This window comes from Gopherus flavomarginatus, chromosome 17 (assembly GCF_025201925.1).
Source record: "Gopherus flavomarginatus isolate rGopFla2 chromosome 17, rGopFla2.mat.asm, whole genome shotgun sequence".
Lineage (NCBI taxonomy): Eukaryota > Metazoa > Chordata > Testudines > Testudinidae > Gopherus > Gopherus flavomarginatus.
In genome coordinates this window covers 10,047,953-10,071,302 of record NC_066633.1, presented here as the reverse complement: position 1 = coordinate 10,071,302, position 23,350 = coordinate 10,047,953, and the positions used below count along the sequence as shown (strand labels likewise).

Below are 23,350 nucleotides of genomic sequence, written 5' to 3'. Positions count from 1 at the left end.
GGGAAGGGAGTCTGTACCTTAGCAGACAGGAACACATGGCTAACAGGCTTCATCTTTCAGAAGCATTTAATGTACAACACACTGCTTAGTTTAGATTTATTTGCACTGAAAACTGCAATGGATTTTTCCAGGGATTTAGAAAGGCCTTATAGACGACTTGCGAATGGAGCCTTTGTGGATAGAAGTTGTATTCTATGGTTTAGCACCATAAATCCCAATTACAATATAGCAGAGTTTGTTTCATCTCTGAATTATTTATTCATGCAGCGTAGAGGAGAGTGTTTTGCAATTTTAGAAACATGGTTCTGGTTGCTGTGGTATAAATCTGCAAATGACCAACTAGCCTTCAGCTGTCAACTACTAGAACAAATGTTATGCCCTAATTTTAAAGTATAGATATCAGCTTGCACATTCAAATGGTTGCTTTAAAAAAAAAAAAGACGGCAGTCCCTGGGTTTTTAACACTTACCTTTTTAAAGTAACTGCAACATACTAATAAATCTTGCTTTACCCTTAATTTACTGGTACATGCTCTATAGCCTCATCCCATTTTCTGACCTGGAAATACACAATACTTGGCACTTACATAGCAGCAGTAGAGATCAAGACCCCTTATAAAGAAGGGGAAGAATTACTTCCACTTTAGACATTGGACAACAGGTGATAAGTGGCTTGCCCTATGTTGCCCTCTGAGTCAGTAGCACAACTCAAACCCTGATACCTCAATGCCCAGTCCTTTGTTTTGCCCACTGGACCAAGTTGCCTTTAAATCAGCAGCCACACGACTTGTCTACATTAGACTTTTCTTCTGAAAATTCTTCCACCGCTTTCCCAGTTTTAGTAGCTCTAAAGCAGACAAGGCCCTGGGTGTTGCTGATGTTTTTAATAGCATGTGGTTTAGATCTAGTCAATGACAGAAAAATGTTAAAAATACATGGTCACGAGAGCCTTGTCTACTACAGAGCACTTAATGTTGCTACCACCAGTGGAGTTGGGCCTGTGTTACTGACAGTGGGATACTTTTTTTTTTTAAATTTCATGTGGACCCCTTCCACTCCGCACTCCCTCCCCTCCCAGTAAGTTTAGTTAAGTAGGGTTTGGGTGCACTTGTAACAGTCAAATGCCAAGCACTTCACACAAGTGACAAAAAGTTAAGGTACTAGGTATAACTACATTTCCTGAACTGTGTTATTGCTGTTATCTGGATAGCAAATCTGACCTCTGTACAGATACCACGAAGGGAGGTATCTTGAGTGCCAGACTGAGGTTATGGTGCTGTATCCTGTATAACTGCAGTGAAATCTGCAAAAGAAAGATACCCGTATTAGGCAATGTTTGGATACCACCTTAACAGACAGTGTCTGAGTCTCCTCTAAGTGCAATTCTCTTCCACCTGTTCTGGACAGAGTATATTTCAGCACTCATAAGCACAAGGGATTCCCATTCTGTTATTCAGAGATATCAAATGACAAGCAGCACCACAAAGGAGCCGCCAAAGCATTGAAAATTAAGCCAAACAGAAGCTACTGATTTCCAAACATTTAAAGTTTCTTCCCCCAAACTTATCTGGTCCAAAAATCAAATTAACTGCTTTACATTAAAACACATGCAGTCAGTCTTCCACACCTTCAGTAATGGTTCATCTAGGCAATACAAGTGCAAGAGGACAGGGGTCTTCCAATGGCTATTCTGCCACTTACTAGTTCTGAAACAGGAATACATGGGAAAGAATAGTACAAGACTACTTGCATAGTTGAGGGATTGGCCAGATCAGTCAAAGGAGGAGAAAACAAAATGACAACATCCAATAGATTGCATAAATGTTCATCGGTCTCTGCTAAAAGGTTGATTACACGATGCATAAGCAAAAGAAACAGTTGAGGTGAAAATAAGTTAAAACTGCCCCATATCAGTGTGCATCTTGGCATAGGTTTTATTTTTGTAATACATTTAGTCTAAACTCTCTAAGTGAAGAAAGTGCCTGGGATCACACTTTGCCTGCTGGTTACACTAAGTGTTATGTATCTAGCTGGAAGAAAAATACCAATTAAAAGCTATTAATCTACTCCACATGAACTCTCATTTTTACTAAAAGCAACCAATTCTGTGCTATGCATAAAGAGAAAAATGCTTAACATAAAGGGAAAACTTAACCCAAACATTTTTTTATTCAAAAACAAAATATAGCATTAACAAACTGATGTGGCAGGAATGAGCTAGTGCAGAGAAATGATGGACAAAACAGCGACAGATACAAAGCAAGTAAAGGCAATAAAACCTTGTATCAGCTGAGGGAGTAAACTGGAATGGTACTGCAGTCTCTCAATCAAACAGGGTTTATTGAGAAGTTATACAACTCCACTAAGCAATAGTGCATGTAATACAGGATTTATTGGGTACAGATAGGCACGCACAGCCATTTATCCCTATATAGTGAAAACGGCACAGCTCATCACTTCTCCCTATATAGAGACAGGAGATATAAAATATACAAAGCATGGGTGATGTAATGCAACAAAGGCAATGTACAACGTCAGAATAAGATTCCTTCCAGCACCTGACAAGTGTCGTTTTCAGGACAGAACTTACGTTCTGGAATGTGCAGCTGAAATGGCAAGGAGGAGACTGGAAGAGTTCTAAGATTTGCATGACAAACAGTTTTCCAGGTAACCGTTAGAACAGCATTCCCTGATTCAGACTGACTTTGTCTTCAGTTTCTTTACATGAATATACACTGCATGGTTTCCATAACTATAGGAACTATAGCGGTTTGCTGACTAACCCTGCCTTTTTAACTCATACTGCACCGATACAATAGATTGATAAGGGAGACAGTATTTTAAAGTGTTCCTATTTAGCCTAGATATAGATACACAAAGGGAATGAATCTCAAATAAGAGTTAAGCAGAGATCACTAATGTATGACAAGTGGCTCATTCTAACAGCTCTGCTCTCTGAAAACGCATGTTAGATCATACACTCCTCTGACCAACTTTCATGGCAGTTTAAGGTGCGTACACTGGCAATTAATGTAGTACACACATTAAACAAAGCTTTGGGGTTAAATTCTGCCCTCAAATTGTGTGCCAACATCTGTGATTGGCTTCATTCATGTGCCTATCGAAGGGCAGAATTTAGCCCATTTATTCACTTTACCATCACTGTACTAGAGAACAGCAGGTCATGAGCTGTGCCATGCAGATACAGGAGATATAGCCTTCAAAATACCTATCACTCAGCTGTCACTAGTAACGCACATCTATTTCAAGCTTGGATAGGTGAATTCATACCAGTACAATTTGCAGTTTACCACGTAGGCTACTGTCCTATTATTCTTACAGTAGTGATGTCATCTATATATTTTGCTGTGACACCACCATCAAGCAGCTGTTTGTCAGTTTTAAAGGAAGAAGGCAACATTAATCACTGCAATGAGAGTATCGGGAGGAAGACCTAAACAATACCACTGGCACAATTGTTTAGCCCATGGCAGTCTTGCAGAGTTCATTTTCTTATGTTGTGGTGAAATTGGAAAGACCAGCATGGTAATGGAAACAAAATACTCATATCTAGTGGTGGGCATAAGTCATTCAGTAGATGTGCTGAGAACCTGCTCCCCACAAGAGCTCACATATAAAAGCAAGTTTGATGGCTTCCTTCTAGTCCTGAGAGGTCATTTGTCAACAACACAAAATGATCTGGTGTATCATGGTAATCTCTTCTCAGATCAGACTTAGAACAGCCATAGTAGGGGTATTTGCAAGTTGAAAATGAGCTGCATTATCACCAAAGGTCCACAGAAAATCTGCACCTTGCTTACCCACACTACTTCTGGCTCTAACCAGCGAAAGATCGTCAAAGTGCTAAATAAACACACACAAAGAAAATATGAGCTCAGTATTGTCTCTATGCAAAACAGATAGCATGCCTAACAGATGTTATTCACTTTCCTTATACACTTAGACATTCACCATATTCTTGAAAGAGCAACGATGCCTTATCTGAACATTCTATTTAGAAACAACTCCACTTGCAATGGTTTTTTTTTTGGTTCTGTTATGAAAACATGCACGAGTAGGGCTTTTAAAAAAAAATAGTTATTGCAGTTTTATTCATTTACCAGTTAGATATTCTACATCTCCAGTGTAAAAAGAATCCAGTAATGGCTCTTAACGTAGGTAGCCCTTGTCATCTCTGCAGATCTCAAAGTGCTCTGTTACCAAGCAAGCCAAGTATCACTGTCATCAAGCATTGACTGGATCTTTGATTAACATTTCAAAAAACGTCTGCTGCTTATTCCTCACTTGGAGCCAATAGGCCTAACCAGGCTCACGCAAGCTGACTGTCCTCAACTACTACTGGGGTCAGTGGGAGCTCAGAGCCTGGAGCCACAGTTAGAGCCATCAGTCTATGGACTCTAAAACTGCAATAAACTGATGTCCTGGCTAAGGACAACAGCTGAAGAATAAAGAGCAAAAGTAAGATTCAAGGCACAGCTGCATGAACTGAGGATATTTTGTTCCTATGAAAAAATGGGGGCAGTGAAAAAAAAAATATATATATACACACACACACACACCCCGTATGCAGAATTCTCTGTTGAACATTCACCCCATTGCCCCCCATTGTCTTCCATGAGGCACCAGTGGAATTTCAGAAAGAATCAAAAGTTATCTGACCTGTTACCACCCTCTCAGCCTTTTCAAAATGTCCCATTTGCTATTAAAGAAACTAGACTTACCAAAAATCTCTGCTGAAGTTTTCTTTCAGTTTTTTTTCTTTTTTTTTTTTTTTTTAAAAATGTGCTCCACTCTGAAATTAGCTTTTGGGCATGGAAACAAGCAGCAATACGCTTGCTGAATTAAATCTTAAAATAATTTTGTATGCTATACAAATATACATTACTTCAACATTTACACCACTTCACTTCCTAGGATCATAGTTCAAACTTACAGCCATTACATTTGGAGCAATTACTCAACTTTTCAGTTCAAAAGCTCCAAGGATATAATTTTTCAGGTATGAATTCACCCAACAGTTAGTGATGCGATGGAAAAAACTGGATCTATTAGTAGAAAAGTAGCAATATGAAGGGGTTCCAGGTGAACTAGTTACTTTGTTTTTAATACAGTCCATATTGTTAAGGGCTGGGGGATAGGTTTTGGAGGGGCTTATACAGTGGGGGCAAGGCTGCCAGCTGCAGTTGATACTAGAAAGATTTCAGCTAATAGGAGACCTTCCTCCTCTTGGCCTCACTTAAGTCTTTGTTTTCTGGGGGTTGTTCCGATGCTCTTCTGCTTGCAGGCGTCCGATAGTCCTTCTCTTTGCTCCACTCATTACCTTTCTGGTCTTCTTTACCGACAGTTATTGCCTCTTTTGACGAGACGGAAACTCTCCAGTCATGGTCATGCCTGGCTGTATGGGAAGCAGTGAAAGGCATCTCTGACTGTCTTACAGTTTGGTTGGGCTTGTTCCAATCTTCTGCCTTGGAGACAGGAGGCTGCACAGTGCTGATCTGACCCCAGGGGGCTGAAGAGGCATCAAGTCCCCGTGACAATGTCACATCTGGATTGCTCAAGGCTGATGGATTGCTGTTCTTGGAGGCCTGCTCCTTCCCTGTCGCTTCTGTCCTCCTAGCCAGTCTTGGATCCCGTGGTCTTTCTCGAGCAGCAGGCTGCACCGGTGTGGGAAGAGTGATACCTTTGGAACCCAAAGCTTGAGACTCGGGGGCCTGTCGGACTACTCCGTTGCCTTGTGCTGACAGGCCAGCACTGGCAGAGAGTCTTCTAGAGTCACTGCTGCTTTGTCTGTTGGTGACTTTATTCTTCCCGTCACTGCCCAAACACGCCTGCACTTCAGTAGCTTTCTCTGACAGTGCAGCAGTAGGAGGATAGGAGAGTGGCCGCTGTAATGCTGGTTTGAGCTTCAGAATTTTAACAGCGTCCTTTTTATAGTATTTGTCACAAGTCTTGATGATCGCGCCTCTTCTCTGAGCATCCTGAATCAGCTTATTCCAGTCTTTATTTTCCTTGAAAGAAGAAAAATAGTTGGCAAAAAGAAACCTGCACACACAGGGATCTCGGGATGCATGTGGTCCCGTTTTTAATCCACGCAACCTCACTTCACAGGAACTGTATGTACACTTGCTCTGGGATGAAAGGATTTTTAGTAAAAGTTTCATTAAAAAGCAATAAAGCATCCCACTGCTATAACACAGAGAGGATACTTTTAGCCATCATCCTACAAACTCATTTAAAACCACAGCTCCTGTAACTATGATTGTCAGGACAGCAGTCCTCCGACCTTGTCCAAATACAACACAAGAATGTGGTGTGATTGCCCCCTAGTGGTGCATGAGATACAGTAATAAAATATAGTTTTTGAAAACTTAAGGCAGCGGTGTGCAAACTGGGGGAAGGGTGGGGGTGCAAGAGTTTCTTAGGGACAGGGGTTCAAAGAAACTCTCAATATCACTTTTCATAGCAGACTTACTAGTGCCCAGCTGCCAGCCTTACTTCTGCTGCTGCTGGCAATGAGGTGCTAAGTCTTCTGTGGAAAGTCATATTGACAAATATTTTCACATTGTCACCCTTACTTCTGCACAAAAGAGAGTTTCAGATTACAAGTAATGGAGGGGGCAAGACAAATTCTCTGAATGGTGGGGGAGAGGTGCAAATTTTTCAGATTGCCCCACCACTGGTTTAAGGGACACCAACTTCAGGTATAGGCAATTTTTAAAAGGTGAGTTTAAGCAGTTTCAATTACTACACCTGTGCCAGATTCCACCCTGCCAATTTCTGTGGTTACCCAGCCACATTTTCTTGTTTTGTAAAAACATTTTTCTCCATTGCTTCTGTGTAAAAGACCCACATGTAGGGAAAACTGACTATCCCAGGGAAACTGTGAAACTGATTGTGCAAAAGGCAAACGAACTGAAGTAATAGAAAAAAAAATCTATTTTTTTTCAGTTGGTTATCTTAGGCATTACTTGAAATGTGTAAGTAAAAATTTAGACAAAAGTGGGATTTTTTTTTTCAAGCTGAAAGTGTTCCTTTAAAAATTTCATATTCTAAAAGACATTTTAGCTTCCTAAATGAGTAAAATCTAATCGTTTCTTAAATTGATCCTATTAGAAACAAGACACTATATGTAAGAACAATATCATGAGAACAGAGACATTTACTGATTCTTTGCTGAATGAGAAATGCCAGCTACAGTAGTTAAACTGTCCCAGCAGTCCTGATTCTTATTACAATGACTAGTAACCTCAAAACTGGTCAAGCGCTGTACACTTGATCCCAATGAAATAAGCTAAAATCTTCCCTTTTTCCTCCTTGCTTTATGCCACCATGCCCAGGATCTAACAAATTCTGGAAACAAAGGGGTGAACAGGACATCATCAATAAGCCAGTGTCTGGAACTAAACTGGCCTCTTTTTATGCTTACTTTGCATTCTCAACATGTGCTGCAGAGTGAAAAACCAACCCTTCCTCAGGCATGGAGGGCCCTGTAAGGAGATATGGTGCAGTTCTGCTACAAAGGGAATGCGGAGCAGATCTGGGGAGTATTTGGGACTGGTTGATCCTCTGGTCTTCTCCTGACCTGAAGCAGTCACTAGGATTGGGGAAGGCAGCTTCATTTGGTTTATTGTTCGGCTTTTGGGGGAAAGAAAGGAGAGGATTCTGACCCTCAGGCTGTGGAGTTTCCCAGTGCCAGCTCTCGTTCAGGCTGCCACTAGGGAGAAGATTTACCCTCTCATATTTTCAGTATTTTTTTTTGTTAAATTTTATTGCAAGCCTTTTTACAGAATAACATCTCACCTGCCTGGCTTGAAACAATAGATAAAGCTCTCCCTTCAGAAAGCCTTCTGTGGCGGTGTATTAGACAAGGACAACTGACTCTGCCCAAGAGCAGCTTTCACACCATTGGATTGCTTTAACTGAACAACCTTATTCCAACACAGACTCCTCTTTCACACAAGGATGGGTTGGGAATGGCTTTCACTTCTCATTCCTGACCTGAACTAACAGGGAGAACAGGCAGAGATTCACCGGAATACAATACTATACCTACCATTAACGTTGTCAGTCTGCCAAGGATGAAGAGGCTGTACCTTGCTCGGGTAATTGTAACATTCAGACGCTGAAGACTTGCCAGAAACCTAAATAATGAAACAAAATTAAGTTGCTGTATTATTTCTTCCAGTGCTCTTAGCTGAACTTTAGTTCTTATTTTTAAGAAGTGACAATTGCTGAAATAAAAACAAATGCTAACTACAAAGAAGGTAGGTTTTCCTCCATCCCTTGTTCCCACTACAGCTGCCAGCCCTCCCCTGAACAAGGCACTTTGGTTGTTACCCAGGCTCCCTTTGCCATCTTCAATCCCCTGTAGAGAATCTCACTCCCCCCAGCTTCTACTGCCGCTGCTTCCCTTCTCAATGGTCTCTCCAGCCCCACTCGTAGCCACTACTTCTCCTTTCATCTTAAAACAGTCTCCAGAGTTTTCCTATTCCCTCGGCCACTTCCCTTCCCTGCACAGACTCACAGATGGAAGAGATCAAACTTATTTCTCCTGTCAAGACTCTGAGCTTCCTTTTGACTTGAACTGAAATAGATTAATAATATTTGGTAAGATTAACGTGAAAAGGTTTTATTTAATATTTCAACACTGTGCTTGAATATTTTATTTATTTTTAAGGTGACCCACAAAGGAGAAACACACTGTTTGTGCCATTTTTGCTATGTCATGGTTCTTGAGACCTGACATTTTTGTTCCTTGACAAAGAAGTTTTCACATTGGAAATATTAGATCTTGTCTACCCTGTTTTTGACAGAGGGCTATACAGATAACAGAATTATAGGTTTTATTCATTGTTTGAAGTTCAATTTTTGTTGCACCTACTTAATTCAAACTTCTGATGAACCTTGCGAAAAAAAGCTCTCTGTTAAAGACTAGCACACACCCACTCCTCTTCCTCCAATGAGGACTGAGAAAGCTCCCAACTCCAGAGCCTACTCTACACAAAGAATTTTGCAAAAGAAAGTCATCACAGCTGACACCAACTTAGCTGAACAGGTACCACAGCAATACTTGGTGTTACCAACATGTTAATGAGTCCTATTTTTCAGCAGTTTACACACACACACACACACACACACACACACAATAGCCTATGTTAGGGCTTCCACCAGTGGAATTTGAGGTAAAATTCCCTAGTGTAGACAACACACAGTTCTCCAGCAAAAAAAAAAATGGGAAGGCACAACTTGATATTCCTGATAGTTTTAAGGTAAAAAATCTAAATGGGTCCCTTCTCTCCCAATTAAAATATCCTTTCAGTGTCACTTCTTGGACAGGGTTATTCTCCCTTTGCAGGTCACCTTTTCAGTGAGTTCTCCAGGGTAACCAGTCCAGCGGTGATCAAAGCCCCTCTGCTCAGTACAAAACTATCTACAGCACAGGCAACAGTGGTGGAAATTTCCCATAACACCTTGCCAACATGGTTTGAAGAGACCACAGTGATTAATACTTAGTGCTTCTCTACATGAACAATTAGACTGCAGCAAGCTGGGGTGTGAATCTACACCACACCAGCCTGCCGTGGTCTGTCCACATACACCCTTGCTGATGCATGTTAACAGTTTGTTAGAGCACTTTCAGCTAGTCCCATTTCAAAGAGGGCTAGAATAGATCAAAGCAGTCTAATGAACTGTTAATGTATGTCAGCAGCATCCCCAGGGACAATTATACTGTAGCAGGCTAGCGCGGGGTACAGCGGTCTAACTGTTCATGTAGACAAGCCCTTAGAACTTAAAGTGTATCTTATTGCCAAAGCAATATACAAATAAAGCCTCAACAGCTGGGTGAGCTAGTAACCTTTGCAAAGGGACAAACTGAAGCAAAGAGGGTAAGTGACTTGCCAGACAATAACAGCACCAGAATTACACCTGGCTCCCATTCCCAAACAATCATCTAGCTTAGGGATTCTCAACTGTATTCATTGCTTAGACCCACATTTCAATGGAGAATGGGCCATCTGCCTTCCCAGTCATGCCTGTGCAGACCATCTCCATGATCACATAACATCCATGTGGCCACTAGCAACGGCCTATGGGGAAAATTAACATCAGGGAAGCATTTGACATATTTTTATCCATCTTAATACAATTTAGCAGGTGGAAACAAAGAATTAGCTTCATATGAGCAGTCAGCTCCTCATGGACCACCCTGAGACTCACTGAACTACACCACACTGCCTCTCAAGATGGTTCAGTACCAATGTCCTTTTAACAGTTTGTTGTCTTTATTGCTGCAACTACCAGTAAATAGTAAACTAGTGCCAACTGTGATGGCAATTTCTGTGATGCAAATACACACACACACATTAAGATTGACCCAGTGAAAGGAGACTCAGCTCCAAACAGCTGTCAGCTGGGAATGACATTATGTCATTACTGATCTGGAATTATTTGAACTAGTGACCTAGAATTGAGTCTTTTAATGCCCTTATCACTTATGCGAACAAGCCCATTTCACCTATGAAGGAACCATCTAGCTTATTTCGGAATCATATTTATAAACCACTGTGCTATTTAGCAATGTTTTGACACTGGAAGTGCTATATAAACAGGTCACTTTAATTCACAATCATGAATAAATTTTTTTGAAAGAAAGATAGATCAGCACTTCAACAAAGTTGCAACATACAGTCATGAGTGTGTAATTTGTGAGATTGCATGGCAGCGCCAATAGCATGAAGAAAGATACACAGCCATCAGTTACCCAGGTATCATCCCTATCCAAACTAAACAGACAATGAAAATGGAAAACCAAAGAATGCATGCAAGTTCATCTGTGCTCAGTGCAGATTATTATACTTTGCACTAGGAGTCTCAGGTTTACTTCCCTGCTCCATTACAGACTCTGTGTGAGACCCTGGACAAATCACTTAGTCTCGCTGTGCTTCAGTTTCTGGCTTTACAATGAGGATAACACTGCCCTACCTCCCAGGGGTGCTGAGAGAAGAAATACATTAAAGATTGTGAAGTGCTTGGAAATCTACTGAAGAAAAGAATTACATAAGAATTAGGTATTTCTATAGCACCTCCTGCCCAGACCACTTTCAGGAGATCAGTGGGATGGGGTGAGGGTGAACTGACCATTAGGATGCTTAGTTTGGCTGGCAGAGATGAAAAACACCAGACAGATATTACCTCTCTGATGTTCTCTTACTGACGTTCTGCAGAGACCACAAGTCAGTAAAGTCTCTCCAGGTGTGTGCAGACTTCAAGTCACCAACTCTGCCCCCCTCGTTTTTTTTTTTTTTTTTTTAAAAAGCAAGACATACCCAATTGACCCTTGTGTGCTGTTCGCTCTTACACACGTCACTAGAATGCAGTCTTTCTGTCGACCCTGGAACCCGTCAACTGTGTCCACTTCCCCCGCTCTAGGAGAGAGAGGAATTTTGAGCTGTTAAAAATTTTCATCTTTGGATTTTAACCAAGTGCTTATCCCAATAACCTAAGCACTTTTATGAAAGGTTAACGTCTTAAAATAATCCATGCTGTAAATTAAACTATTTCTAACAAAAAAAAGATACAGTGCACGACCCTCCTTTGTGAAAACATTCACTTTCTTTTTCAGACGCCAAGATTATGCCAGAATATTGTTCAGGTTCACTACAGTTCAGGAATCATTTGAAATGTGCTCTTTAATCAGCTTTGTTCTGAACGTCTGTATAAATCAGATCACATAAAGAGATACGAACTAGAGAATGGTACCCAAGGACCTCACTATCACTATTAAGAGAAAAGGCTTTGAATGCTGCTCTGTGCTTGTAATAGCTTAATCAGTTGCAGCCAATTGTCAGTACTTTTTCTCAGCACACATTTTTTACTATTACACAGTTTCCACCCTACTGCAATATTTGACAGAGGAAAAGCAAAAGGAGTCCATCCAGAGGATTTAGTCCCCGTTAGAACATGTAAGGTATTTTTACCTGCCCCTTCCAAACTCTCTGTCCAGCTCTTGCTGAATCATCTTTTTCTGTGCACTGTAAGGGGTGATTATTCCTATGTGACGAAAACCAATATCATTCTTTTTTTCTTTAATCAATTTCATTATTTCCATCACCAGCTTCACTTCCTGGGGATTAGCAAAAGAGCTGAACAAGAGGAAGAAAAACCAATGTCAAAACCATTTATATATTGTTTAACTCACTACTTTAGCACAGCTCATTCTACTGTGCCTCTTCATACTTTATCCTTTTGAGATCTCTGGATGAAAGATGCTGCAAAGCACTTACAAGCAACCACCAAGGTAGGATTGACATACACCAGTGGGGAAGATCTCCTATGAAAAGCTCTGTTATCAGTCCTAGGTGAGCTCTAATGTCTGGGGAAGTTATAGAGGAGGGGAGCAAGTGTGTGTCTTGGGACAAGCAGAACCTTAGTATTCAGCAGGCAGAAGCAAGTCAGTGAGGTCATAGAGGCCTGGAGAAACGGTGCTAGTTAGCAGTGTGAGCTGGCAGCTGGTGGGACACGGCATTAAATTCCACACTGTCACAAAACGAACACTTATTTATATTTAAGTCCATGCATCGCAATGTAGGGCTGGGAGGAGCCTCAAGAAATGAACAAGTCCAGCCCCCTGCACTGTGGCAGGATCAAGTATACCTAGACCAACCTGACAGGAGTTTATTCAACCTGTTTTTTAAAAACTCCAATGACGGGGATTCCACAGCCTCCCTTGTAAGCCTATTCCAGTGTAAATATCCTTGTAGTCAGAAAGCTTTCCCTATTATCTAACCTACTTTTCCCTTGCTGCAGATTAAGCCCACTACTTCTTGTCCTACATCACTGGACATGGAGAACAATTGATCACTGTCCTCTTTATAACAGCCCTTAACATATCTGAAGACTTATCAGATCCCCCCCTCAGTCACCTTTTATCAAGACTAAACACATCCAGTTTTTGTAACCTTTCCTCAAAAGTCAGTTTTTCTAAACTTTATATAATTTTAGTTGCTCTCGTCTGGACTCTCCATTTTAGGAAAGATTTGGACAAATTGGAGAAAGACCAGAATTGGACACAGTACTGCAGCTGAGCCTCACCAGGGTCAAGCAGAATGGGATAATTACAATCTATCCCTTACATATAACACTCCTGTTAATACACTCCAGAATGATATTAGCCCTTTTTTCCAGCTGCATCACACTGTTGACTCATTCAATTTTTGATTCATTAACGCTCCCACATGCTTTCCAGCAGTACTGCCACCTAGCCGATTACTCCCCATTTTATAGTAGTGCATTTGATTTTTCCTTCCAAAGTCAAGTATTTTGCACTTGTCTTTATTGAATTTCATCCTGTTGAATTCAGACCAATTCTTCAATTTGTGAAGGTCATTTTGAATTATAATCCTGGTCTCCAAATTCCTTGCACCCTTCACAGCTCGGTGTCATCTGCAGATTTTATAAGCATACTTTCACTCCATTATCCAAGTCACTAAAAACTATACTGAATAGCACCAGACCCATGACTGACCCCTACAAGGTCCCACTATGTTTGTCCTCCCAGTTTGACATCAAACCACTGATAAGTCTTTCAACCAGTTGTGCACCCATCTTATAGTAATTCCACGTAGACCACATTTCGCTGGTTTACTTCTGAGAATTTCACGTGGGACTGTGTCAAACACCTTACTAAAAATCAAGATATATCACATCTACTGCTTCTCCCCATCCACTAGACAAGTAACCCTGTCAAAGAACAGTTTCTGAAACCTGTCAAAGAAGGAGATTAGGTTGGTTTGGCATTATTTGCTTTTGACAAATCCATGTTGGTTATTTCTTATAACCCTATTATCTCTAGGTGCTTACAAATTGATTATTTAATAATTTGTTCCAGTATCTTGCCAGGTATCAAAGTTAGGCTGGCTGGTCTATAATTCCCCAGGTCCTCTTTGTTCCTCTTTTCAAAGATAAATACTATGTTTGCCTTTCTCTACTCTTCTGAGACCTCACTCGTCCTCCAGAAGTTATTAAAGATAACTGCGAACAGTTCCAAGACTGTTTCAGGTAGGTCCTTAAGTGCCCTAGGATGAATTTCATCATGCCCTGATGACTTGAATATATCCTACTTATCTAAATATTCTTTAACCTGTGTTCCCTATTTTTGGTAGCATTCCTTCCCTCCTAGATGTTAATAATACTTATCTTGAGTATTGGGTTGCCATCTACCTTTTTACTGATGATTGATGTAAAATAGATATTAAACATCTCAGCTTTCCTAATATCATTATTAGCTCTCCTTCCCCAATAAGTAGAGGACCTATACTTTTCTTCATCTTTCTCTTCCTCCTAATGAAGTTAAAGAACTTATTGCCTTTTATGTCCCTTGCTAGGTGTAACTTATTCTGTGCCTTAGCCTTTCTGATTTTGTTCCTATATGTTTGTGCTATTCTTTTGTACTTCCTCCTTGCAATTAGTGAACATTTCCACTTTTTGTAAGGTTCCTTTTTGATGTTCAAGTCATTAAAAGAGCTCCTGATGGAGCCATACTATTTGTCCTATCTTCCCTTCACATTGAGATAGTTAGTCATTGTGTCTTCAATATTGTCTCCCTGAGAAACTGCCAGCTCTCCTGAATTCTTTTCCCCATAGATTTTCTTCACATAGGACCTTACCTATCATTTCTGAGTTTCTCCTCCGAGAATGATACAAAACAGTTGACATACCAGGCTGAATACCGGAATGAAGAAAGCATGAGGAGCAAGACACAGAGTTAAATCCAAACGATCAGTGCTACATGCATTTTGTGCTTTTTTATTTAGAAGACAGAAGGACTTTAAACTGAAAGTGGGTTGGGATTTCTCTTTTAATGTTGTTTCCTCAACCAATGCAGCAGAACCATCTGACAGTCTGACACTACCACTCTCTGTCTGGAACTAAGTATTTGTGACAATAGCGCTTTGAACCATACTCAGACAGATTCAGCACAAACCATGGTGGAAGAGTTAAGTTCCAGTAAACTTTATGTGGAGAAGTCTAAAGGTCTGGGTTGAGCGCAGCTAGGATAATTAATCAGAGAACCACTTGGAACTCCCCCACAAACTAAGTGGGAGCAACTGGAGCCATTCAAAGGTAACATGGATTGACCTTGGACAGCCATGGAAAGCCCTGGAGACTAGCAGAGGGAGGGAGAAAGGGCAGGTGACCTTGATTAACACCACCACCACTACATTTAAAAGACTTGTGAAAGACTACCCTGCACCCACAGAAAGGAAAGTGGGTCCCAAACTGGACATGAAAAGAGTTAGAAGGAAAAAAAACCTGACAAAGTTAATGACACTCATTCCAGGTAGCAAACAGGCTGTTCACAGGGTCTCTGGTTCATTACAAGATAACTACATCAGGAAGGATAGCCCTGACTCTCCTCAGATATACGATCATTTACACCCAAGCCCTTTATAAAGGCAAGATAATATATTTACATCAGAGAAATGCCAAACTGGTGCCCTGAGCAACAACGTTCTCCCTCTGCTGAATGTCAACATCAGGTCTTTAGTTCAGAACGGAGCTTTGGCTATGTTCCACGCGTGAAAAATTATTCTGCAGTTAATTATACCAGAAGATTTAGATTTTGGTGGAGAGAATGAAGAACTTACTCATTATCCCGTTTTTCGTGGCCATCTGCTACATCAAAGACCAGGTATGGCTGGAATAGCCAATCTGAAGAACATCTGTTCTCTTCTGTTGCTCTGTAAATAATTGTAATTATCACCATTGCAACCATCAAGAGTTCTGAGAATTGATACATCCCTTATCTAGTACAGGTAAAAAAATACAAGAGACTTTCAGCTTCTCTTCTAGATTCCATAATTCCTTATGCTATCAATGTATACCAAAGCAAGAAACTCAGCTCTTGGTGATAGAAAATTATACCAGTCTTTGAGATTATGATCTAGTTAATTCATGATCCCAAGACAACAGCTGGAAGAAGGGTATGGCAGTTTCCATACCAGTTATGCAAACATCTGTTTCCGTCTTTCAGAAAGAAATCCTAGGGGCAAAGGAGTACACTGACAGATTTGTGTGGAAATAACTAAGTGCTGTTTAGTTTTTGCTGGAATACCCCTTACTAACAAAGCGAACAGAGTGCAACCCACCTGTCAGTCTTTAAAGTCCTTCCATAAATGTAATTGGATGGGAAGAGGCAGATGTCAGGATGCATCCTATATTGTATAGTCAGCTGCACAACTGGCAACTTCCCTATAACACTCTGCTGCATCTGTTCCTCCAGGTGTTTGTGCAGGCGAGCCATCATAGACTGATCATAGCCATACTCCTGAGCTTTCTGCCAGAGGCAAGACACAGGATTGGCGTTTGGGGAGTTAGGTGCATCTTAAACTTCGCCATAAGAAATCCAATATGGGCTTAAACTTGCAGCTTTGTACATTCGTTTTCACACCTTTAACTCACCAACGAGACATTGAGTTTGACAGTGTGACAGATATTTGTATTTTAGTTTTCACAGTTTATATTGGTCAGTAAGTCTGCAGCTTCATTTCAGCAGAATTTTACTGGCATTAATCAGTCAGCAGCTTTATAGTTAGTGGATCTTTAATAAGAAATATAATCTCATTTTTTTCAAATCTATCCAATAAGAAAATTTTTCCAACATGCAGTTTCAGGTGTAAAGAAAGCCATGTGCTGTATGAATTACATTTAATGTTTCTCCTTTCTTGGCTCATACAAATAGGCATATAGAGCCCAAGCCAAAATGTCCACACTGCTATTTTTAGCAAGCTAGCGTGAGCCCCGCTAGGATGAGTCTGTCTGCTTGTGCCAGGAGGTTCACTCCCAGCTGCAGTGAAGACATACTCTAAGTGACTTACTTGACCAGCATCACACAGGAAGTCTGTGGCACAGCAGGGCATTGAACCTGATCACCTGAGTCCCAGACTAGTGCCATCCTTTTCCCCCTTATATTTTATATGTTCAAATTGTCCCATCTAGCCTTGATTACATACTTTTATACAGTCTGTGCTACTCGACGTTGTTGTCCTTGCACTATTTTCATGATACAACTCCATTAACAAAGGTACAAATAAAATCTGCTTACCATAGATATTACAGTAGGAGGGAGCTGCTTGGGATCTCCAACAAGGACAAGTTTACTACAGCGATGAGTCAGTGGAATTAGAGTTTCAACCTCACATGATTGTCCCGCCTTTCATATACACAAGCAGGAATAAATGAGGTAGGAGTTGTAAGCCAAAAAGAGGAAACATAAGAGTTACATTTCCTGTAATGCACCCAGAATAACCCAACTCAGACACATTCATTTTTCAAAGTTAAAAAAAAGGAAAATTGCTTTGCTTAAGAAATCTGAGTGAAGAAAACCAAAATAAATTGCTCTCAATATGAAATTACATGCTCTCTAAAACAGATACATTTATAACCCATCAATCTGAAAAGTTTCCAACACTTTTTTTTTTTTTTTTTTTTTTTTTTTGCTGTGCTCACCTTCAGAGATTCATGTCCCATGTGCACCCCTCTCTTTCTAAGGAACAGTATTTCTGCGGAGGTCTGTAGTCTGGGAAGCCATCCTGGCCAGGGCAACTTGCTGCTCCCCAGCCCACGAGCATCCCCTTCCTGGGATATGCAGGAAGCCAGGTCTCCACCCTGGGACTCCCCAAATCACTCACAGGCTACAGGCTCCTTTGGCTCTGGTGCAATCCCAAGCACACGTGCATGGGCCTGTGCAGGCAGGAATTACTTCCCAAGGGGGCACGTGCACTTCAGCCTCCAGAGAGGTGAGTGAGATGGAATGCTCCACACCCCCTCCCCCAAATCTCCTACAAAGGGAGGGGCCACACTCTCTTAGTCCTCCCCTCCTACTTGTTCTTAGAATCTCACGGCAGCAGGTGAACCAGGAGACTCAGCTAGCGAGAGGAATATTTTGAAGAAACAAGACAAAACTCAGAACCAGTCAGGTCCTTGTGCCCCCACACAGTGGCACACCCCATAGTTTGAAAACCAATGGTTTAGATTACTTCAAATTAATCTCCCACCTGAATAACAGCTACATGATAGAAGTAATAAACTTTGACACTGTTCTCGCCTTTCACGGGTCTGGGATCTCCCAGACGTTGCTAAGTGGTAGAACATGGACTCAGATAGTTGCTATTTATAACTAGGACAAAAAAGACCTATTTACAAAGGCTTCAGGCCACTGGCTGAGAAACAGTGTGTGTAGCCTTATCATCCTTCTGATGTAAGCAGAAGAGAAGGTAGTTTGGGGATTATGGTCTGGTTCTGGCATTGAGGAGAGCTTATTATCAGAAGCCACAAAACAGTGTTGAGGAAAGACTGCAACAAAAAAAAATGTTAGCTTATAATGGATGTTTCTCCATCTTTCCAAATATCATGCTGCAGCTGTTGCCATCAATACTAAACTAATTATAGTTACTAATAAGGTTTGCTGACCTCATCCACAATGACACAGCTGAAAGGGTCAAGTCCTTGCCGGCGAAAAGCAGACTCCAGCAGAAAGCCTCCACTTGTGCTCAATGTGCAACAGATGATGTGGGACTCCAAGATGATGCTAGCCTGCACTTCCTGAGGGCGCCCTCCGACCTTTGAGTACAAGAGCAGGACTCTTAATATCGTGCTTCTTTTAGACAGAGTTAAACTTTTCTTCATCATCTGTTTTGACTTGTGATAACAGCATCTACCAGTTTGGCCAATTCAAACAGCTAAACATATGGTTACGCTGAAGTCAGCTCCTTTGAAGGAATATTAGCTCATACCAAAAGAAACTGAACATGAAACAAATATTTTAAATCTGCCTGACTAAGGTTTTACTCTCACTAACTCCCAAACACAACTATATCTCTATGTAGTTTACAAGACATTGCTATACAGGATGTAAACTTCATCAGAAATGTATTTTTATGTCTGTATGTATACAATCCAGACTTTATAATTGTTCTATTAAAATTAGTTCGTCATCAACACATTCCTTAATTCCTTAGGACAAAGTAGGGAGTCACAGACAGCCTATATCTGTTACAGATCAAGCTTTCATGATGCCTTGGATAGCTGCCTGTAGTTTGGCCCTATTTTCTGCTTTTTGTAAAAAAGCTCCGCATCAGAGTGTGTTTCCACCTCTAGGAGCATATCAAATTACTTTACATAGCCCCATCATTCTCCATAAACCAAGTAATTCCCCCAATTCCTGTGTGCTGACTTGCTTAAAAAAAAATTAAGTGTATTTCAACCAGATGTTTAGGAGCAGGGTGGTGAAGGGAAGGAGTCTTGAGGGAAAGAGTTCATATATAATAGATGTCTCCCCTATAGTCTGTTGCTCCCAACAATGCTCAACTGGGTAGATTGTTCATTATTTCAAATTCACCCTAAACTAATGATATATTTTTAACACATTTCCCATCTGTTTCTTTATAAAATCCTGAGAGCAGAATGTACCTGGATTTTCAGTCAAGTTACTTTTAAATCCTCCCAGCAACCTCAAAATCAAGAACCATCTCTTTTGTAAAAGATGATGTATCTATACAAATTAACTAAGCTTGTTTTAAAGCGTTGCCCTGAGGAATGATTCCTACCTTCCTCAGCTGAGAAGTGAGTTGCTGCCGCTCCTTTGAAAGTCGGGCAATTTCCTCATCTAACTTTTGACTCTGAAAAAAAAAATATGAACTGGAATATCAAGAGTAATTAACAATGCACATTTCCTTTGTTCTCCTATGGCCTCAAGGTTTTCTATACATCTAAACGTTCAACTTACAGCCTTTTAATATCTAAGTGTACCTGTATATGCAAACCACAGTTTCTTAGAATAGATACACAATTGTGAGCTGTCTACAACCTAAGATATTTAGATTCCTAAACACAGTACATTGGCTTGTCTCCAAGGAGGTAAGCATTGTAATTTACTAAAAAGTAGCTGCAACATGCAGGTATGCCAAGAGTTTAAAGCAAAAATTGATGGGAGACTTATAAGTGAAGTAAAGTGTAACCAACAGTCACAAAAATGTTCCTTGTCTGACTGCTTGATATGTAAGGAGACAAGGTGGGTGAGGTAATATCTTTTATTGGACCAGTTTCTGTTGGTGAGAGAGACAAGATTCCGAGCTTACACACAGCTCTTCTTCAAGTCTGGGAAAGTTAACCAGTGTCACAGCTAAATAAAAGGTGGAACTGATTGTTTAGCATAACAACACTGCTCGATATGTATCCAATTCCAGGGTTAAAGATAAAAAAAAATAATCTAAGCTTTAAAACACACATGAAAATGAATCCATGAAAGTGCCAATTACAGTTAGCTAGAAAGGACCGTTCTCTCTAGCTGACCACTAAATAAATGAAGAATCCTGCAAACTGCCGCAGAGAGTTCCAGGTCTGTATATTACCTTATCTAGAACTTTGACACAGCTTAATGACAGCAACAAATGCCTCTGTGGTGGAAGGCTATTAGTTCCTGGCTTATTTTAACAGTACTGGTCAACAAGTGCCATGTGGTTGGAGGGATGAAAGAAAACGTTGCTTCCCATCACAATTGAGAAAGGTATATTAGGTTTAGAAAGGAGAACTCTTGTGGATTAAGCCTCCACTGAAATGAAGATGTATGAAAAAAAAAACAAAACTACAAAACAAAATTAAACTACCTTCTGCCTCTTATCACATCTATCCATGGCACGCTGCCGAGAGAGACTGTCCAGCTGGCGATCCAGGGCTTCCTTTTTCCTGTGAATATCCTGGTCACGGCCAGGTTGTCCCCGGTCTATGAAAATAAAATAAGGAGGAAATTAAAGGAGAAATTTAAATGTTAGACCCATTTTATTTTTAAAAACTGTCATTAGCACTACCTTAGATTATTAAGAATGACTGGACTGGCACTCAGTTTACTTGTCATTATTTCTACTCCTTTTACTTCCTGCATTTCTCACCTTGGACAACAAAAATCAATGAAGTCAGTATCCTTTCTATGTATTAGTCAGGTTTTTAAATGCTGCAGTGTCTATATTTCAAATGCTACAGAAGGGTTTGTTTAAATACAAATATCCTCAGTAGATTTTTATTTGTGGGAAAAATCTATTGGCCTTATAAAAAGCTGTTTACTTTAAAAAAAAATACAAAAATTTAAGTTTTAGGCCAAATTTATATTGACAGTGTCCCCCTTTTTAGGCCCTTAGAGAAAACAAGTTCCTTATAAAAGCACTGTGGCATAATATAGGCTGTTCTATAAATACTCGCCTTCGCAATGCTTCTCCTTTGTGTTCAGTGGAACTGACCACATAGCATAACCGGCCTCAAGACCATATTCTTACAAAGGAAACTGAAGTCGTCTTTTTTGCATGTTACTTACTCATTCTGTGGCTAACTTGGCTGTCCAGGCTGAATCTCAGGACATCAATGCTTATTGACTTTTCTGGACCTAGTCGCACTAAGTTTACATCTCCACAATTTCCTGTATATAAACCACAGTTTCAGATTATAGATTCAAGATAGGAGCTAGTTATGCTAGACTTCATTATCTACAGTATTTCTACGAGATCATGGTCAGACATGCAGGCACATGAATATGGAGTTAACGTCAGCTATATGGAAGAATCCTTGAGAGCTTCAGTGAAGTCATGTTTAAAAAACAGTGACTGCAGTTCTGACAGCAGTATTTCGCCCTGATAGTGGGGAATATCCCTCACTAGTAATTCACTGCTTCTAACACTGACCCATCAAAATAGATAGCAATCCCTCCCTTTGCTTAGACATTGTTTGTTTCACATAAGCACAAACAGTGAGAAAATAGAACCACAAAGTGAACTGATTCCAGAATATATTGCAAAAGCATTTTACCCTGACCTTTAATGGCAACTTAAGCTTGTAAGAGCTGGAAATTCCAATAATTTCAGTATAAAGATGGAAGTCTTCCATCCAAGCCTTTGAGCCATATTGAGAAAGAAGTGTATTAATACTTTAACACAAAAAGAGGAAAAGGGTCAACGATAGTGATTTCAAACTGCAAATTTGTAAGAGCTTGCTATTAAAGTAATATAGTAACTGACAAACAAGGTATACCATGCACATTTTAGAGAAATATATGAAAGCAATCAATAGGGAGCGCGAGGTCATACAGATTATGTTCTTCTGTGGGGAGAACATATCTTACTCTTATCTGTATAGCACTGTAACTGTACACATGCTTTATGAATAAGTGATGATATGAAGCGATTGCATCCTGGTTAAATAGTTCCTTTATCTCCTTCAATGTTACTCATTTTATATATAGAAATAAAACTTCCATACCCAAAGGATTTCTTCTGTCTTGACATTTTTCTTTGAATTCCAGGATTATCTTTTTCATGAGTTCATCAACAGCAGCATTGGATGGTGCACAAACCAGAACACGGTTTCGCTTGATCTTGGCATTCAAGTTTTGAGCTCGATTCTCATTCCCAGACCTCTGCAGGTTAATAAACAAGACATCAAAACCACCAGTCCAGTCCAGATATTTAATTTCAAACATTAGACAGTACACTCCTAGCAAACAGGTTATGCTTAATCTGGAAGGCTGCTTTACTGGGACCTCTCTCAGGGAACCACCCAAGCTTAACAGTGAGTAGCAATGACTTCTGCTTGAACTGGAAAGTACCTGTATAAGCATTAATTCTATTTAATGGAGATACATTTGGTTAATGTATAGGGGGTTAACATGACAACTTAACAGGTATGATGTTTCAAGTTCCAGTCTTCTGTATTAGAAGTGGTCAAAAAAAGATTAAGATTTTTAATTTAAGTGTGATAGATGACTCAGGTTTCTTACCTTGCTTACTAGGCAACAGCTAGGCAAAGTAGTATTATGCATTTTGTTTTTCAAGCATTGATGGAATTAAATTTATTGTCCACAACGTGTGCGGTGTTTCAATACCGGAGTCACAGTTAGTATACAATGAAATTCACAGCCTCTTATTCAGTACCAAACAAATAAAAGTGAATGAGTTATATTCCCTAGTAGTTACTACGATAAATACTTTAAGAATAATTACATTTAGTTCATGTTGTCACCTACTTCACTTCACTGCTTCTCTTGGGTGAGCAAAGGTGGAACGCCTGATGTAATATGTAACCATATTCACCTACCTCTGTCAGAATACGGTACAGGAGTCCAACAATAGTTTTTGATTTCCCTGTCCCAGGTGGCCCATGGATCAGGCAGATTCTGGGAAGTCTTGGATGCTCCTTCACCATAGCATAAGCAGTTTCAATAGCCTTCTTCTGATCTGCATTGTAGTCTCTCACGTAGGAAGTCTACAGGGAAAAAAGGAATGTTC

General features: G+C 40.2%; 1 protein-coding gene across 9 annotated transcripts in view; it reads right to left on the bottom strand.

Moving 5' to 3' along the window:
* The window catches only part of SETX (senataxin), a 67,231-nt gene that overhangs the window by 8,950 nt on the left and 34,931 nt on the right, over window positions 1-23,350 (bottom strand). For 3 of the 9 annotated variants that reach the window (XM_050926600.1, XM_050926599.1, XM_050926601.1), the window contains exons 13-26: window positions 23,160-23,327; window positions 22,326-22,482; window positions 21,388-21,489; window positions 20,687-20,802; window positions 19,628-19,699; window positions 18,492-18,641; window positions 17,125-17,232; window positions 16,169-16,356; window positions 15,668-15,760; window positions 11,999-12,163; window positions 11,348-11,446; window positions 8,545-8,604; window positions 8,074-8,161; window positions 4,082-6,028 (exon numbers count right to left, since the gene is read on the bottom strand). In XM_050926600.1, coding sequence (XP_050782557.1) covers window positions 5,225-6,028; window positions 8,074-8,161; window positions 8,545-8,604; window positions 11,348-11,446; window positions 11,999-12,163; window positions 15,668-15,760; window positions 16,169-16,356; window positions 17,125-17,232; window positions 18,492-18,641; window positions 19,628-19,699; window positions 20,687-20,802; window positions 21,388-21,489; window positions 22,326-22,482; window positions 23,160-23,327 — 2,370 coding nt within the window. In that variant the 3' untranslated portion in view covers window positions 4,082-5,224. The other 6 variants (XM_050926603.1, XM_050926604.1, XM_050926602.1 and 3 more) reach the window with 6 other exon arrangements.